At 37.4% G+C, this 18,890-nt stretch overlaps 1 protein-coding gene across 1 annotated transcript in view; it reads right to left on the bottom strand.

Moving 5' to 3' along the window:
• Positions 1-18,890, bottom strand: part of MIB1 (MIB E3 ubiquitin protein ligase 1) — an 84,452-nt gene that overhangs the window by 41,023 nt on the left and 24,539 nt on the right. Inside the window, exons 6-10 of the mRNA XM_036417899.2 lie at positions 18,003-18,207; positions 12,521-12,704; positions 11,879-12,023; positions 9,679-9,812; positions 1,976-2,083 (exon numbers count right to left, since the gene is read on the bottom strand). Coding sequence (XP_036273792.1) covers positions 1,976-2,083; positions 9,679-9,812; positions 11,879-12,023; positions 12,521-12,704; positions 18,003-18,207 — 776 coding nt within the window. The remainder of the gene's footprint in view (positions 1-1,975; positions 2,084-9,678; positions 9,813-11,878; positions 12,024-12,520; positions 12,705-18,002; positions 18,208-18,890) is intronic.

The following is an 18,890-nucleotide window of genomic DNA, read 5'->3' as shown; positions in this document are numbered from 1 at the left end:
TCAGACATAGATTGCACCAATAGTTTTATCAGAAGTAGTTCAATTCTTCATTACCCTAATTTATCAGTCATGATGATAAGCCAATATTAGGAAAATACTGATATATAACACTATACATAAACTTTTTTCCATTTAAAAATTTTACAAAGACTTTTCAAGGACATAAAAATTACACTAACTTAAGTTGAGTGGTTTTAAAAGAAAGATGCCAAAAAATGTGATCTCAATTAGTTTTAAGGGGAGAAATATATCAACATATTAACACTGACTATCTTTAGCTGGTGAGTATACACTTTTCTGTGTATTTAAGAAAAGAAAAACATTATAAATACCACTTCAAAAGACAAAAATGAAACACAACAAAACAACAAGAAAGCCCACAGTGTGGGAGAACATATTTGCAAATGATACCACTGATAAAGGTTTAATCTCCAACATCTACAAACAGCTTATACAACTAAATAAAAGGAAGATAAATAATCCAATTAAAAAATGGGCAATGGACCTAAATAGAATATTTTCAAAAGAAGACAGAAGGAAGGCCAAAAGGCACATGAAAACATGCTCAAAGTCACTAATTGTCCGAGAGATGCAAATCAAAACAATAATGCGGTACCATCTCACACCTGTCAGAATGGCCAACATCAACAAATCAACAAACGACAAGTGTTGGCGAGGTTGTGGAGAAAAAGGAACCCTCGTGCACTGCTGGTGGGAATGCAGACTGGTGCAACCACTGTGGAGAACAGTGTGGAGTTTCCTCAAAAAACTGAAAATGGAACTCCCATTTGACCCAGTAATCCCACTTCTAGGAATATATCCCAAGAAACTAGAAACACCAATCAGAAAGGATATATGCACCCCTATGTTCATAGCAGCACAATCTACAATAGCCAGAATTTGGAAACAGCCTAGGTGCCTGTCAGCAGATGATTGGATCCAAAAACTATGGTACATCTACACAATGGAATACTATGCTGCCATAAAAAAGAAGGAATTCTCATCATTTGCAGCAACCTGGATGGAATTGGAGAACATCATGTTGAGTGAAATAAGCCAATCAATGAAAGAGAAATACCACATGACCTCACTCATTTGTGGATAATAAAGAGCATTATAAACTGATGAACCAAAAGATAGATATAGAGACAGTATATCAACAAGTAGACTGTCAAATTACAGCGGGGAGGGGAGGAAGATCTGGGGGAGATAATAGATCAACCGAAGGACTTTTATACATGCATATAAGTACAATCAATGGACACAAAACTCTGGGGAGGGAGGGGATGTGTGGGAGGGAGGGAGGGGGGCAAAAAAAAAATCAATAAAATATATTAAAATAAATTTAAAAAAAGAAAAAAGAAAAAGAAAAAGAAACACAAACCAGCATAATTTCATACATCCAAAATTCTAAAACTATTTCAGAGGAATCCAGTAGGTATGCCTCATGTTTTGTAATTGGAGGAGATGAGAGTTGGAGAATTGGTGGTGGCAGGAGCCTCTCCCACCTGCAGGGCAGCACTAAGGATGTCTGACTGCCAACTTCAGACATCCCGAGGGCTCCCGAACTGAGAGAGGGTGCAGGCCAGGCTAAGCGAGACTAAACAAATTCTAATATACTGGTTCCCTTAAGAGGAAAAAAAAACGTAACAGAGGCCTCTGAGTGTCACAAATCAGAAAAAATCTTGACCCACATGATTTATAATCCCCTTCTCTCAACTTCCCCAGTATAATTCTTGGGTGAACCCAACTGGGATTCCAACAGCAGTTGGGGCTATTGCCAAGAATACTGAGGGATCACAGAAAACCAAGAAATACTTCAAGTTGTCTTTTATCAAATTTTTCTCTTCGATGAGAAAAGTCTTAGGTAAATATTAAATTTCAAGAATGAAAACAATTCATCTAATAATACAAAAGTAAGTACCATTTCTAGGACATTTTTACTGAAAATATTGTTCAAGCTTAGTTTAATTACCTCTGCTTCTACATCCACATTTTGTTTCAAAAGTAACTTCAAAATATCAACATGTCCATTCTGACTAGCAGCTTGCATAGCAGTATGGCCAGCACATTGTCCATTTACCTAAATAAAATAAAAAAGAATAAAATGTTACAAATCAGAAAGAGCTAATATATAAATATAGTATAGGTTCAAATTTAGTACATTGTATGATTCTATAAAAATAATTTACTCTACCCCAAATGTATTATTTAGAATCAAAGAACATATAAGATCTTCCCAGATAAGAAAAAGGTAAAGGAGTTAATCACCACCAAACCAGTACAAGGAATGTTAAAGGGTCTTCTTTAAGAAAAAGAAGAAAAAATATTTAAAATATGAATACAATACTAACAATACATATTTATCAACAACTACTTTAAATTCAAATGGATTAAATTCTCCAATCAAAACATATATCGTGGCATAATGGATAACAAAACAACATATGCTATCTACATATCTACAAGAGACTCACTTCAGATTGAAAGACCCACATAGATTAAAACAAAGGAATAGAGCAGGGGTGTCGAACTCAATCAGAAGGGGCCAAAATCTAAAATCCAGCCTAAATCGCGGGCCGAATGGTTTACTGAACAGTCATAAACTGACAATGTTAACCAGAAATGTGAATTTAAAATGAGTGGAACAATCTTTTCCTTAACAGTGCTGTTAACCAACTCACATGGTATCAAGCAAAACAGTAATATTGGTATCAAGCAAAACAGTAATATTGGAATGTACCTAAAATGCTCATTGTTTTGTTTTCTGGCTAGATGTCTGACACCGTTTTCCCCAGATCAATGAGTCAATGTTCGGTTTTATTTCTTGGGCTGTAGCAACCCGCAAAACAGCATGGAGGTTGTCATCGGTAATGCGTGATCTGTGCTTGTTTTTGTTCAGATTCATTATTGAAAACATCTGTTCACAAAGATAGGTGCTCCCGAACATGGATAGAATACGGGCAGCATGAAGTCGGAGCTCTGGCATTGAGTCAGGGGGCAGTAGAGGGTAGAAGTCCTCAATTTCAACATCCTGAAACCTTGATTTCAGGCCACTGTCAGACTGAAGCTCGATTATCTCCATCTGAAGGTGATGGGGCACATTGTTGATATCAACTGTAAAAGGATTGTCAAAGATGTCAAAGCCTGAGTGCTGTGTTCGAAAGTCAGAGAAGCGCCGCTCAAATTCACTTAGTAAACGGCTAACTTTGGTAGCCAGCCGACTGCAAGGAAAAGTACCAGAAATAGTGGTTGAGATACTCAAACAAACGGGAAAGTGGGCAATATTGTCCTGTTCCAGTTGGGACTTCCATAGTTGAAGTTTACGCTGGAATGCTGTGATCATGTCAGACATCTTCGTGATGACTTGTTTGCGTCCCTGCAGCTTCAGATTCAGTTGGGCGAGATGCTCGCATATGTCACACATCATAGCAAAATCACATAGCCAGGCGGGATCCGACAGTTCAGGCAAGGCCTTTCCTTTACTTTCCATGAAAAGAGCAATTTGTTCTCTGAGCTCAAAAAATCTTTTGAGGACTGCGCTCTTGCTCAGCCATCTTACTTCTGTGTGGTATGGCACGTCTCCATGCTCTGCACCCACCTCCTGTAAAAACTGCTGGAACTGGCGATGATTCAGGCCACGTGCCCGTATAAAGTTAATAGTTTTAATGACTGTGGTCATTATGTCATTCATGTCCAGAACTTTTCCACACATAGCCTCTTGGTGGATAATGCAATGATAAGTAATCAAGGGTGTGTGGCAGTGACTTTTTTGCATTCTTTCCTTCATTAGTCCAACCAAGCCTTTCTTTTCTCCGCACATTGAAGGTGCGCCATTGGTAGTTAGCCCCACCAACTTTTCCCAGGGTAATTTAAAATTATTTATAGATTTCTCCACAGCCTCAAATATATCTCTACCAGTCGTCGTCCCATGCATGGCAGCTACATCCAAAAGTTCCTCAGTGACAGAGAGGTCGGTCTTCGTAGCAAGTATAAAGATGGACAGCTGCGCTGTATCAGTGTTGTCTGTGCTTTCATCGATAGCAAGTGAAAAAGCGAGATAACTGCATGCCTGTTCGGCCAGCTGTGATGATAGATTTCCTGAGAGTTCTTGAACTCTATCTGCAATGGTGTTTCTTGACAAACTGACATTTTGAAAACTCTGTATCTAGTCTGGGCATACTTGCTCACACACTTTTAGCATGCATTGCTTCAAAAAGGCACCCTCTGAAAAACACCTTGAAGTACGGGCAATTTCTTCAGCCACTATAAAGCTTGCTTTCACTGCAGCATCATTTTTCGCTGTAGCCTTTGTAAACATTTGCTGCTGTGATTGTAGTTTGCCTTTTAGTTCTTTAACAATTTTATGCTTTTCTTCCAAAGTATATTTGCCATATTTAACATTATGTTTGGTGTCAAAATGACGACGTATATTGTACTCTTTCAGCACCGACACTGTCTCATAACACAATATACACACTTGTTTGCCCTCTCTAAGCACAAACATGTATTCATTTTCCCATTTGTCATTAAATTGTCTGCCTTCACTGTCAACTTTTCTTTTCCTGGACATTTTGGGATCAATATTGGCAGTAAAAGATGTAGTTTATTAGAAATCTGCGTTAGAAGGAAAAAGTTGAAAACTGCACAGGGATAGCTTGATTTGGCAGATGGAGTGGAGAAAAAAAAAGTCAGTCAATAAATGCCTGGCTGGGTACAGATAGCAGATTCTGTTGCGATTTTTATGCCTGCACTTTATGCCAGGAACTGGCAGCTTCTGCTGTGTATTTTTTATGCCCGCACACTCACTCTCTCCTCTGCTCTGCCACCCGCACAACCACATCGGATGCCGGACTATAGGTCACGCCTCCTGAATCTCACGTGACTTGTTATCTATGCGCATGCGTAATAGATAGCAAGTACGGCAGCCGGCGAAGCGGCCGGAGAGATCACAAGCCTCCTATGTTACCGCGCGTCATTGTGATGGAACGCAGCGGAGTGCAGTGATGACAGCGCGGTGCGGGCCACATTGCAAGGCCTGGCGGGCCGGATTTGGCCTGCGGGCCTTGTGTTTGACGTGTGGAATAGAGAAAGGTATTTCATGAAAATGGAAACAAAACAACAACAAAAAGCTGTTGTAGCAATACTTATACCAGACAAAATAGACTCTAAAACAAAGACTATAACAGGAGACAACAAAGGACTCAGCAATTCCACTTCCTGGTATTCATCTGTAGAAACTCAAAATACTAAATCAAAAAAATATATGCTACTTTATGTTCACTGCAGCATTATTTACAATAGAGAAGATACGGAAGTGACTATCAACAGATGAACGGATAATGAAATGGCACACATCCTATATAATAAAAATGTAGTATGCAAATTGTCCCCTCAACTGGGAATTGTCTGGGAGTTCAACCAGGGGGCAGGGCAGGCTGAAGGAAGGAGGGAGGCCCTGGCCGATGACGGCAGATGACCGGAAGAAGGGAAGGAGGCCCTGGCAACAGCAGGCAGCCAGGGGAAGGGAGAGAGTACCCAGCAGGCAGCTGGCAGCCACTAGGAACCCTATTTCATAGGGATGAGTTTTGTGCACCTCACCTCTAGTATTCAATAAAATTGTGACTCAACCATAAAAAAATGGGATGAGACATCACCATCTGCAACAACATAGATGACAACCCCAGCTTGTGCCCTGACTGGAAATCGAACCATGACTTCCTGGTTCATAGGTCAACACTCAATCACTGAGCCACACCAGCCGCGCAAAACTTTTTTTTTTTTAAATCACTATGTTGTAAAAAAAAATATATTAAAAAAAATCACTATGTTGTACACCTGAAACTAATATAATATTGTATGTCAACTATAATTTTTAAAAACTTTACATTCCAGTATGGAAAGAAAACTTTGGGGAGGGAAACTTCAATTATAAGATGTTCAAGAGGGAACTTCTATTATAAATGTTCCTCTAAAATTGAAGGTGCTATTAAAAAAAAAAACCAAATAAACAAACAAACAAACAAAAAACAGAAAAGCTAAAGAGAAAAAACAGTCCCATTAGTAAGAGCTAAAAAATTTTTTCAGTATTTAAGATTTTAAAAGTATATTTTGCTCTGGCCAGTGTGGCTCAGTAAGTTGGGCACTGAATTCCCTTTCCATGTCAGGGAACATGCCTGAGTTTCAGGCATAATCCCCGGTAGAGGGTGTGCAGGAGACAGCTGATCCATATTTCTCTCTCTCCCTTCCCCCTCCTATCTTTCTAAAAACCAATTTAAAAATATATATATATCCTTATACTTTTATTCATGGTACAAAACAACTGAACCTCAATAAACCTCTTAATAAAATATATCCTTGTTTTATTATCTTTGTTATTGAAAGTATCACAAATGTCCCCTATTTCCCCCCCATTATCCTTTTCTACCCGGTTCCCACCCTACCCCAAGCCTTCACCACTCTATTGTCTGTGTCCATGAGTTATGCATATATGTATATAAGTTCTTTGGTTTATCTCTTCTCACCCTACCTCTCCTCCTTTTGAGATTCATCAATCTGTTCCATGCTTCAATGTGTCTGGATCTATTTTTTTGTTCATCAATATATTTTGTTCATTAGATTCCACCAGTAAGTGAGATCACATAATATTTGTCTTTCTCTGACTGGCTTATTTCACTTAGCACAGTGGTCGACAAACTCATTAATCAACAGAGCCAAATATCAACAGTACAAAGGTTGAAATTTCTTTTGAGAGCCATATTTTTTAAACTTAAACTTCTTCTAATGCCACTTCTTCAAAATAGACTCACCCAGGCCGTGGTATTTTGTGGAAGAGCCATACTCAAGGGGCCAAAGAGCCGCATATGGTTCGTAAGCCACAGTTTGCCGACCAGGGACTTAGCACAACATTCTCCAAGGGTAAGCATTCCTTTTTACGGCTGTATAGTATTCCACTGTGTAAATGTACCACAGCTTTTTTTATCCACTCATCTACTGCTGGGCATTTGGGCTGTTTCCAGATCTTAGCTATTGTAAATTGAGCAGCTATGAACATATGAGGTGAATATATTCTTTTTGAATATTGTTTTGAGATTCTTAGGGTAGATTCCTGGAAGTGGGATCACTGGGTCAAACAGCAGTTCCATTTTTAATTTTTTGTTTTCAGTATGGCTATACCAGTATACACTGCCACCAACAGTTTACTAGAACATGTTTTTTCATTAAATGATGGGTTGTATTTAATTTATTTACGGTATCATACTAAAACAAGAGTAAAGTTTTATTTTCTTTTAAGCTTCAATCTACAAAGATAAATAGAACTAGCAAAACAGAAACCACACACACACATACATACATATACACACACACACACACACACACACACACACACACACACACTCTCTCTCTCTCTCTCACATATACAGGAAGCTGAAAAGCAGACCTAAACCTACTATGAAAAATAGCTATGAAAAAATATGAAAAAGGTAGCAACCCTTTTTCCAAGGAAGCCCAAAAAGCTCAAAGTTGATGAGCTCTGAATATGGGGTTAATATGGTAGTGGATGTTAAATACAAAAGCATCAGTTGACAGTCTTCTTAAAAATCATTTAGATCCCTGGATTCCCCACCTCTGCACAGCTGCTCCACCCTTACACTAACAGAAACTTGGAAGTTTATTCTCCGGAAAAGGTAGTGTCCCTGGCCACTGTTAAGGATGGGGCAAAGAACTAAAAACAGAAATTTTATGTAAATATTTACAGGCCAAGTCCTAAGAACCCAGGCCCTCTCCCCTTAATCAATATTCATAAGGTTGGTATCAGGTTTATAACTAGCAGAAGAACTGGAGATCTTTCTGGGGAGTCAGACCAGCCCAAGAGAAAAGACCTAAAGACCAATACCCAAGAATAATCCAAGGAAATGTCCAGATCACTCGATAGTGAAAACCAGAGTCAACAAACACACACACACACACACACACACACACACAGACCTTTTACTGAACACTCTTATACATAAATGAACAACCAAAAAACACCAACATCTGAGAAATGGCCTCTGACATGAAAAGATTGTATGGAAGAAGTTAAAGAGGTAAAAATAGTTGACTCTGGAAGAATGAGAAAATAAGGTTGAGAAGGAGATGCCATTTTTCATAACAAATCTTGAACTACTTTTCCCTTAAATTTTTAGAATGTATGACATTGTTAAAAAAAATACCTAAGATACCAATAATTAAATTTTATTTATTTAAAATTTAATACCAGTAATTAAATTTTAAAAAATAAATATAAAATGTAAACCTGCTGGATTGAATATGAAAAAAGTCTGACTCTTTATTTCAAATACAAAAACATTGGCACTTTCCTATCAGTAACAAATAATTTGTGATATATCTTACAACCAATCAAAAAACCACTTTGTTGCCAAAACCGGTTTGGCTCAGTGAATGGAGCATCGGCCTGCGGACTGAAGGGTTCCAAGTTTGATTCCGGTCAGGACATGTACCTTGGTTGTGGGAACATCCCCAGTAGGGGATGTGCAGGAGGCAGCTGATCGATGATTCTCTCTCATCGATGTTTCTAAATCTCTATCCCTCTCTCTTCCTCTCTGTAAAAAAATCAATAAAATATATTTAAAAAAACAAAACACCACTTTGTTGTGCTATTGCAATTGCTCTCTCAAATAAGCCTAAAGTGCTATGTGAGCTCATAGGATTAAGATATTTATACCTTACAATTATAGATCTGATCTTCTTCAAACTGTCTAGCATATCTACATAAAAAGATGTGGCAATAAAATCCATCATAAACACAGAAACTACCACTCCACTTACAATCTTGGTTGGCACTAAATATCATATTGGTGCCAGCATGGCAGCAATGGCAAAGCCAAAGGATGACTAAGTAAGAATCAAAATAACCATTTAAAATAAGGGCTTATATGAACAGTAAGGTTACAACATAAAATATTAAGATTTATAAAGTGCATGACATCTAAGTCATCCGCCTTACAAACTATGAGATAGTCAAGTTTCACAGGAAAGAAAGGGTAAAAAGTATAAGTATTTTAAAAAGGATAGAAGCCGAAACCGGTTTTGCTCAGTGGATAGAGCATCGGCCTGAGGGCTGAAGGGTCCCAGGTTCAATTCCGGTCAAGGGTATATACACTGGTTGCGGGCACATCCTAGGTAGGGGGTGTGCAAGAGGCAGTTGATCGATGATTCGCTCTCATCGATGTTTCTAACTCTCTATCCCTCTCTCTTCCTCTCTCTGTAAAAAATCAATAAAATATATTTTTAAAAATAAAAGGATAGAAAATTGCTTATAATATTTACTAAAATATATTTAAAACACATGATGATATTTACATGAGAAAAATTTACTCAATTTCCCAAAAGGACATTAATCACTTAAAAACCTAAATATAAATTTTGTCAATCATAAAATAAAGGCCACAATGTTAAAATAAGAAAATTCCAATAACTTTTAGATATGTATACTGAAAAATGATGACTGGTGTCTTCTTTAAAATATCTCAGAAAAACAAGGACTAAAGCGCATGTGGCAGTCTTAATAAATATTGAAGTAATGTGGCAAAATCTAAATAACTGTTGAAGTATAAGGTTCATTATACTATTCTATTTTAGTGTATCCTTCAAAAAAAATTTTTAAATGCTCACATCCACATCTGGTCTTTTTAGCAAATCTTCCACTTTAGCAACATCTCCATTGGCAGCAGCCTTAACTAGTTCTTCATTGAGGTCACCAGATTCTTGGGTTTCAAATAATTTCTTCAAGAGTTGGGAGAGTCTTTCTGTAAAGCATAAATAAAGCTGCTAATACAGGAGAATCTCAAATTTTAACTACTAACAGACAAGCATTAACCATATGTCTATAATATATACCTCTTTCATTATTTTATAATGTTATTTTTCTATTATGCTACAGATATTACCCATGCAAGTTACTATTACTATTACATATATATATATATATATATATATATATATATATATATATATCTGCATTAAATTTGAGCCCATAATTATTTCAAGTGTTTTCCAATTTCTATGTCTTTCAAGTTACAATTTCAGAAAAAGCAGTTATAATAATAATTCAAGTCATACCAAAGATTTTAGAAATGGACACATCACAATAGGACTACCATGATACAAACTTCCTTTGAGGTCTTAAGCATACCAGCACAGTGAGTCTCTGACCCCAATGCTACAGATCTTAGAATAAATCAACAGATCGATGATTACGACTCAAAAGAAATGTAGTCTCTATAATATCAGGGGAAATATTTTAGAGATAAAACAATTTTCAGTTGAAAATAGACATCTAAGTGTTAACAACTTATCTCAAAGGTGCCCATTGATTAGTTTAGACCAGTGTTTCCCAAAGTGTGGTACGCGTACCCCCAGGGGTACAGGAAGAGTTTGGTGGGGGTACGCATTGCACCGGAGTTTGGTGGGGATATGCACTGCACCGTGCTTAGCTGCACCTAATTCTACGTTCTCATGAGTGAGGGGTACTCAGCGTTACGAAAATTATAGGAGGAGTACACATATGTCAAAAGTTTGGGAAACACTGGTTGAGACTAAAATGAGAAAGAAATAGGGATTTACAGACCCTTTCCTAACATATTTTTTCTAAACAGCATTAATCAGTAGAAAACCTACTCAGGTTTTACTCCTTAATTCTTAGATCTTATTGTAAAGAAACAAAATCACACAATGGGGTAGAGGACTACCAAGTTCACATTGCTTGAGAGAAAAATATTAACCTTTTAATTTATATGTAGTCAGCCTATTGTGATACCATCTAACCTCAAGGTAAAAATAAACACCATCTGATTTAAACTGTAAGCACACTAGCAGATTTCAGCAGGAAGTAAGAAACAGAAGCAGAGGAAGTGGAAAGCAGTACAAAATAAAATTGGAAGTCACTCTATGTTTTCCTTTACTTTCTTTTTTTTTTATTAATATATTTTATTGATTTTTTTTACAGAGAGGAAGGGAGAGGGATAGAGTGCTAGAAACATCGATGAGAGAGAAACATCGACCAGCTGCCTCCTGCACACCCCCTACCGGGGATGTGCCCGCAACCAAGATACATGCCCTTGACCGAAATCGAACTCGGGGCCTTCCAGTCCACAAGCCGACGCTCTATCCAGACCAAACCAGTTTCGGCTCCTTTACTTTCTTAATATTTATTTTAATGTTATGTTTCTACCTTCTTTTCTGGATGACAACAATATATCTCAGTAACTTATAATTTGTTGTAGAAAGAACTGAGTCTGTGTACATAAAGCTGGAGCATAGAAATGAAAGACTAAGCTCGAGTCTACCCAAGCATCCAGTATATTCATATCTCAACATGGTTTTCTACTCATTGTAGAATACTATTATTGAATACTAAGAGAAAAAATATGCTGAGATGTAAAAATATCCAGAAAGAAAGCCATCTGCTAGCAATCATGTTGACAACAAAAGGAAAATAAAACACTCTAAGAACGTGATGGTTCTTTGGCAGAAAACAAAAGTTCTGACTTAAGAAAAGAATGTTCAATTTTAGATATCTTAGATTTGATATGGAGAAGCACTCAATATATCTAAGATAGAGCACATATTTATGGAACTTTTCCAGTGCGTACCTCAGCCAGAACAAGGGTTGTTCATTGTATGGGGGGGTGGAGAGGAGTGTTAGGAAAAAAATTATAAAAAGTTTAAAAGGCACTTAACCATCAAGCAGAGTTATGTGATCTGAGAGAAAACCAAGAACACATACAACATTAGTGGTATATGAGAACTAGGAAATTAGCAAAGGTTCTATGTAAATCATATTACTTTTAAAGAAACACAAAACAAAACATACCACCAGATGCATTGCTAATGGCTGATCCTGCGGATGCCACCTTGGAAACTGCTGCTGGATTATATGTCCAGGATGTGCCACAAACTTCCACTTTTAAATCGCTGTCTGAATAAATCTGTTGTACTCGGCCAACTTTACCTAAAGTCTTTTAAAAAAAAAATTAGATTCATGTTTCCAAGTCCACAGTATATACCATAAAAATCAAACACCTGGTTTTACATGTTTAAATAATTTATTTTATTTTGTTCCTAAAGGAAAACTTTTATATATATATTGTTTATTGGAGCACTAGTATATAAATATTGAAATTTGTCTTTCAGGTGTTCTTCCTGTACCTACTTTCTTCACTAATACTTTTATTTTAAATAATAGTATTTAGTCCCAATTAGTACCTTATCCCTATTTTACATTCTCCACTAATGACTCTATCAAAAAATATTAACTGTAGTCCTTTTTGGACCTTCCCTGGCTAATTTAACTGGAATAACTTAGAAAATAAAAGGCGTAATTATGCCTAGCTGCCAATGAAGAACACAATTCTCAAAGAATTATGCTAATTTAGTTTATAAAATTAAAGTACTTTTAAAACTTAACATAAGCATGATATAATTCCTAGTCCAAAACTATTTTACATATACTTACTGGGAGCATAGCTTCAGCCCATTCTCCATGTCCTCTTTGCAGAAGCTTAATTCTTTCCAGATCATAACAAACTTGTACAAGATCACCCACTTGAAACTGTGAGGTGCCTCCTTCTGCACCTTGAGCAGCATCCCCACTTCGGACAATGTTGGCTTTAGTGAGAACAGCAGGATTGAAGGTCCACCTAAGAATCAAAGCCAAAACTCTAAATGAATTGTTTAATTTTAACAAAACATTTTTTAATATATTTTATTGATTCTTTACAGAGAGGAAGAGAGGGATAGAGAGTCAGAAACATCCACGAGAGAGAATCATCGATCAGTTGCCTCCTGCACACCCCCCCACTGGAGATGTGCCCGCAACCAAGGTACATGCCCCTGACCGGAATGGAACCCGGGACCCCTCAGACCGCAGGCTGATGCTCTATCCACTGAGCCAAACCAGTTTCAGCAACATTTTTAATTAAGTATTACTGCCTGGAGAAAAGCCTTATAACACATCAAAAAAAGTAAAGTCATCCATTATAATTACCTCCTGAATTATTTATTTCATTTTATAATTTTAAAATACAAATTTGGGAAAAGAATCATCATAATATCACCACCCGAATATGATATACTTCTGTGAAGATTTATTACCCTTTGCATATTAAAAAGTTATAAAAATAATACACACTCATTTTTAAAAATTAAAACTTTTCAGAAACATGTAAAATATGTGAGCCTTGAGAAGGAGCATATCTGCCAAGAAGGACTCCTTAGGGTTAACTGGGCCCAAGTCTAGCAGCCATGTGGACAGAGGCCTCTCACACATTTTGCATTTGAGGGGAAAACTGCTCCCGGTTTCTGAATTCTGAGTCAATTCTTATAAGGGAGTTCCTAGTATCATCTTTTGACCAATGGACTGAGACCTGCCACATCCAATCAGAACTGTGCAGCTGTATCATTTGCTCTATCTGACTAATCAGAGCTGCCCCATAATGACCAAATCAGAATAAACAATTTTGACCAATGAGGACCATGCCATTTGGATTAATCAGAACTCTGCAATATCAATTCCTCATTTGTATAAAAATTCAGCCAAAACCGGTTTGGCTCAGCAGTAGAGCGTCAGTCTGTGGACTGAAAGATCCCAGGTTCGATTCCAGCCAGGGGCATGTACATTGGTTGCGGGCACATCCCCGGTGGGGGGTGTGCAAGAGGCAGCTGGTCGATGTTTCTCTCTCATCGATGTTTCTGTGTCTCTATCTCTCTCCCTTCCTCTCTGTAAGAAAATCAATAAAATATATTTTTTTAAAAATAATAATTCACAGAAACCAGGGAGGAACTTTCTCTATGAAAGATAGTATTTTCAGTTTTCACCAGAGGTTGCATTTCCTAGGTTTGTAAATCTGAATAAAATTTCTTCTCTTTCCACAACTGAGATTGGTAATTTTTGTTGACAAATGACAGTTTCATTTCACACACACACTTGGATCACCATTCCCCACTGTACTAGAAGCCACTGTTAATACTACATTGTGTATCCGTGCAGATCTATCAATATGCTGAGTGACAGCTATAATGTAGGAAGAGAATTGTTGTTTTTTTTTCCATAAGTAGAATTATTATATAACTAGAGGCCTGGAGCAGAGCCAAGCCTCCTGCTTGCTCCGTGGCCAGCAGCCATTTCTGTTTGGATTTGTTTACCTTCTATCATTGAAACTTTGCAGCCTTGAGTGGAAGCCTAGGCCAGCAAGGGCTGGTGGGAAGCTTGGCTTCCTCCATTGCCTGGGAAACCCAACCCTCCCTCTTGCTCTCTGTGGCTGTAGCCATCTTGGTTGGGTTTGTTGCATACTTGCTCTGATTGGATGGTGGGCGTTGCTGGTGGGTATGGCTTGTGGGTATAGTGGAGTGATGGTTAATTTGCATATAACTATTTTATTAGGTAGGATTCTGTGGCTTTCTTCTCAGAAAATGTATCTGGGAAGATTTATTTTTCAATGTCACAGACATGGAACTACTCATTTCAGTTTAATGGCTATAGAATATTCTATAACATGGATAAATACTAATTACTTAACCATTCTATTGACTATCATTTAAAGTATTTTCACCCAGCCAGCATGGCTCAGTGGTTGAGCGTCAACCTATTAACCAGGAAGTCACCGGCTCATTTTCCAGTCAGGGCTGTGCCTGGGCTATGGGCTCGATCCCCAGTTTTGGGTGTGCAGGAGGCAGCTAATCAATGACTCTCTCTCATCACTGATATTTCTCTCTCTCACTCCCTCTCTGAAATCAATAAAAATATTTTTTTAAATAAAGTATTTCCATATTTTCACTACAGTATTACAAACAAAACTATAAAGAACATCCCTTTATGAACATCCTTGTGCACATGGGGTATTTCATTAGAAATTCTTGGAAGGACTGTAACAATTTGTTTACAATTCTAATAAATAGAGCCAAACTGCTCTACAGAGTCCACCATTTCTCCATATCAGTGCCAATCTCATGGCTAAAATAGTATTTATATAGTTTTAATTTGTACCCTGGAAAAAAAAGGTCATGTGAAAACACAGTGACACATCCACTCACAGGGGAGAAGGCCAGTGCAGACAGAGGCAGAGAAATGAGTGCTGCATCTACAAAAGCCAAAGAATACCAAGGACTGCTAGTAACCACTAGAAGAGAGAAGAAAAGCATAGGCAGATTCTCCTAGAGCCCCCAAAAGACCCTAATCTTGTCAACATCTTGATTTTGGACTTCTTATCTCCAGAATTATGAAAGAATAAATTTTGGTTGTTTTGAGACATCCAGTTTGTGGAAATTTGTTATGGCAACCCTAGAAAACTAATATACAATCTAAACAATATTAAATCTTCCAATCTATAAACAGGAGAGGTCTTTCCATTTTTTTTCATCTTCTTTGATTTCCTTCAACAATGTTTTAAAGTTTTTAGTGTACAAGTCTTGTACTTTTAAGGCTAAATTTATTCTTAAGTATGTGATGCTATTTTTTTTAAAATATATTTTATTGATTTTTCACAGAGAGGAAGGGAGATAGAGAGCTAGAAACGTCAATGAGAGAGAAACATCGACCAGCTGCCTCCTGCACGCCCCCTACTAGGGATGTGCCTGCAACCAATGCACATGCCCTTGACCGGAATCGAACCTGGAACCCTTCAGTCCGCAGACCGACACTCTACCACTGAGCCAAACTGGTTTCGGCTGTGATGCTATTTTAAATGGAATTGTTTTCTTAATTTCATTTTTAGACTCCTCATTGCTAGTGTACAAAGATACAAGTTATTTTTCTCTATTAATATTGAATCCTACAACTTTGCTGACCTCATTTATTAGTTCTAATAGTCTGTAGGTTCCTTGTATTTTTCTATATACAAGATCATGTCACCTGTAAACTGAGATAATTTAACTTCTTCCTTTCTTTCTTCTTACTTTTCTTTTTCTTGCCTAACTGTCTCAGCTAGACTCTCTAACAATACTGAATAGAAGTGGGGAAAGCAGATAAGCTTGTTTTGTTCCCGATCTTCAGGGAATAGCAATTAGTCTTTCACCACTGAGTATGATATTACCTGTGGGTTTTAGAAATTCCCTTCTATTCCTACTTTATTTAGAGTTTTTATCATAAAAAGATGTTAGATTTTGTCATATGCTTTTTCTGCATCTCTTGACATGATCCTATATAATAAAAACCTAATATACAAATTGTCCCCTCAACCGGGGGTTTGACCAAGAGTTCGACCACTTGCTATGATGTGCACTGACCATCAGGCGGCAGCACAGAACATGGCAGGTGTCGGCGACACGGTGCTGGCTATGGGCGGCAGTGGAGGTGCTGTCGGCCCCATTGGGCCCCGACAAGAGTAGACTGCAGCAGGATGGTGGAGCAGGTGAGCAGGCGGCACTAGGCCAAGGCAGATGCAAGCTGGGTCCAATTGCCCCGCCAATCGCCTCACAGATGGCAACCAGCAGCAGTGGGGGGGGAGAGGGGGCGCACCGGCTGGCTCCCAGACACTAACGGAACCAGGAGGGGGCCCAACGACTCAGGCAGAAGGTGGCATGTGGGGTACATGCCTTTCCAAACCAGATACTAGCATTTTGATGGACAGCCAGGCGTAGAGAACGGCACCAGTGCACAAATTTCATGTACTGGGCCTCTAGTCATGTATCAAATCTGAATACAATTATAATAGAACTAATTCTATACTTTGGTAAGCAACTCAATGTTAATTTTTCTAATTCCCTAAAGAACCTCAGGAGGAACTGGGTAAAAAAGATAAAAGGATTAAGAAGTACAAATTGGTTATTACAAAATAGTCACAGGGATGTATAATATAGAATAGGAAATATAGTAAAAAATATTGTAATAACTATGTATGGTTCCAGGTGAGTACTGGAAGTATTGGGGGAACACTTTGTAAAGTATATGATTGTCTAACCACTATGCTGTTCACCTGAAACTAATACAAAAGGTATTGAATGTAAACTGTAATTGAAAACAAAAAAAGTTACCGAAACTGGTTTGGTTCAGTGGATAGAGCATTGGCCTGTGGACTGAAAGGTCCCAGGTTCAATTCTAGTCAAGGGCATGTACCTTGGTTGCAGGCACATCTCCAGTGGGCGATGTGCAGGAGGTAGCTATTTCTCTCTCATCGATGTTTCTAGCTCTCTATCCCTCTCTCTTCTTCTCTGTAAAAATCATAACCTTGGTTTCTTTATAAACATATCAGCAATAAAGTTGAACAATTATTCAATTTAACTACTGCTTTTTCTTTAAAATGCCATAAAATATAAGAAAATTAGGCATATTTTGAACACTAAAGAGCAAATACATAAAAGGTACAGGCCTTGTCTCCAAGAAACTCACAACCTAGAGGTCAAATAAATAATCATTTTAATAGATAACAGGAGACTTAAACAGATGAATAATGTATGCATACACCAAGGAGAGCGGAAGGAGAGAGGAGATTCCCAAATATATAAGCTCAATATTTATAGGGTGCAAACCAATTAATCCAGAAAAAGAGGGTATAAAGGAAGAAAGGTCATTATGCATGAAGGGAATGGTATATGCAAAGGAACAGAAATGAGAAAATGCATGTAACTCTGTGTTGCTGTTAAGGATTAGTATGTGTTTGTGTCTGTGGCAGAGAAAGCTGAGTTACCAGTTACCAGATATGGAGATATGGGCCAGAAGAATATTAATTTTATCCTTCTCATTCATAGATGGACTCACTGTGAACACAACTTTTTGCTATACTTGGACCTAATGATGACACAATATACTGTATAGTCTGCTCCCTGAGGAGAGACACAAACACTTCTTGACATTTATTCCCTTCTACCTTACCATCATATTCTGGATTTTTACCTACTGAGAACTACCTTTAAAGACTCTTTGATTATATCACATTATTTGCTTTCTTTAAGGCTCTTTTCTCTAGATTTGCTACTACTGAAAATTAAGAAATAGCACCAACCTATTTCCACTTGGATACTGTACTACAATGTCATGATCTTCATCAATGCCACAAACAGTTCCAGTTGTAGTTAAAGTCTCAAACATGCCATCAGTCCATCCTCCATGACCATGCTGCAAAGACTGTACAATTTCTAGGTCAAGATCTATATTTACCAAGTCACCAATCTGCAACCCACCAGGATTCCTGTTGCCATTCTGCTCACCTGTAATTGCAGAGAAGGTGGACGAAGGAAAAAGAAAGTTATAGCAACAACATGCAACTGCATTATTTTTAAACAAAAACAAGCACCAAGATTTCAAGGATTCATAATCATGAAACATTTCAATGAGGGATTCAAAATGTGTATGTTGATTCTATCCTTTTCTTGTGAAGGGAAGACACAAGAGTTTCTTTTTTTTTCCCCTTTGGTGCCAAAACCTGGGATCACAAGAAAGTTTCTGGTAGCAAGAGAAATGGATACTCTCAGCAAAAATATATGTATTTCTTTTATATTCTCCTTTAAAAATAATAAGGTGTCATGCAAGAAAAGAACACTTTTTATCAAAAAGGTAAATCCAATCATTTGGAAAGAGGAACACAGAGTCTACATGAGAAAGAAAAGCATTCAGAGACTAAAGGCTTATTAATCAGATGAATGTAGTAAATGTTCATCATGACAACAATAAAGAATCTATAAAATTAAGGTAGTTTTGGTTTTCTTATTCTTTTTTATATTAAGGATATGTGAAATTATATTTATTATGTTACCTTAATTTTGGGAGTTGTTTTTGCATTAGAAAGGAAATTCTAAGGATTCCATAAGCTATAAATTGTCAGATTCTATTCTTAATAGTGAAGAGATGTTATAATACAAAATTTTTCAGTAAGTTTACATTTAAAAGAAAA

Source organism: Pipistrellus kuhlii, unplaced genomic scaffold (assembly GCF_014108245.1).
Source record: "Pipistrellus kuhlii isolate mPipKuh1 unplaced genomic scaffold, mPipKuh1.p scaffold_m20_p_6, whole genome shotgun sequence".
Lineage (NCBI taxonomy): Eukaryota > Metazoa > Chordata > Mammalia > Chiroptera > Vespertilionidae > Pipistrellus > Pipistrellus kuhlii.
The sequence above is the reverse complement of the archived record's forward strand: the minus strand, read 5'-3'. Positions and strand labels throughout refer to the sequence as shown.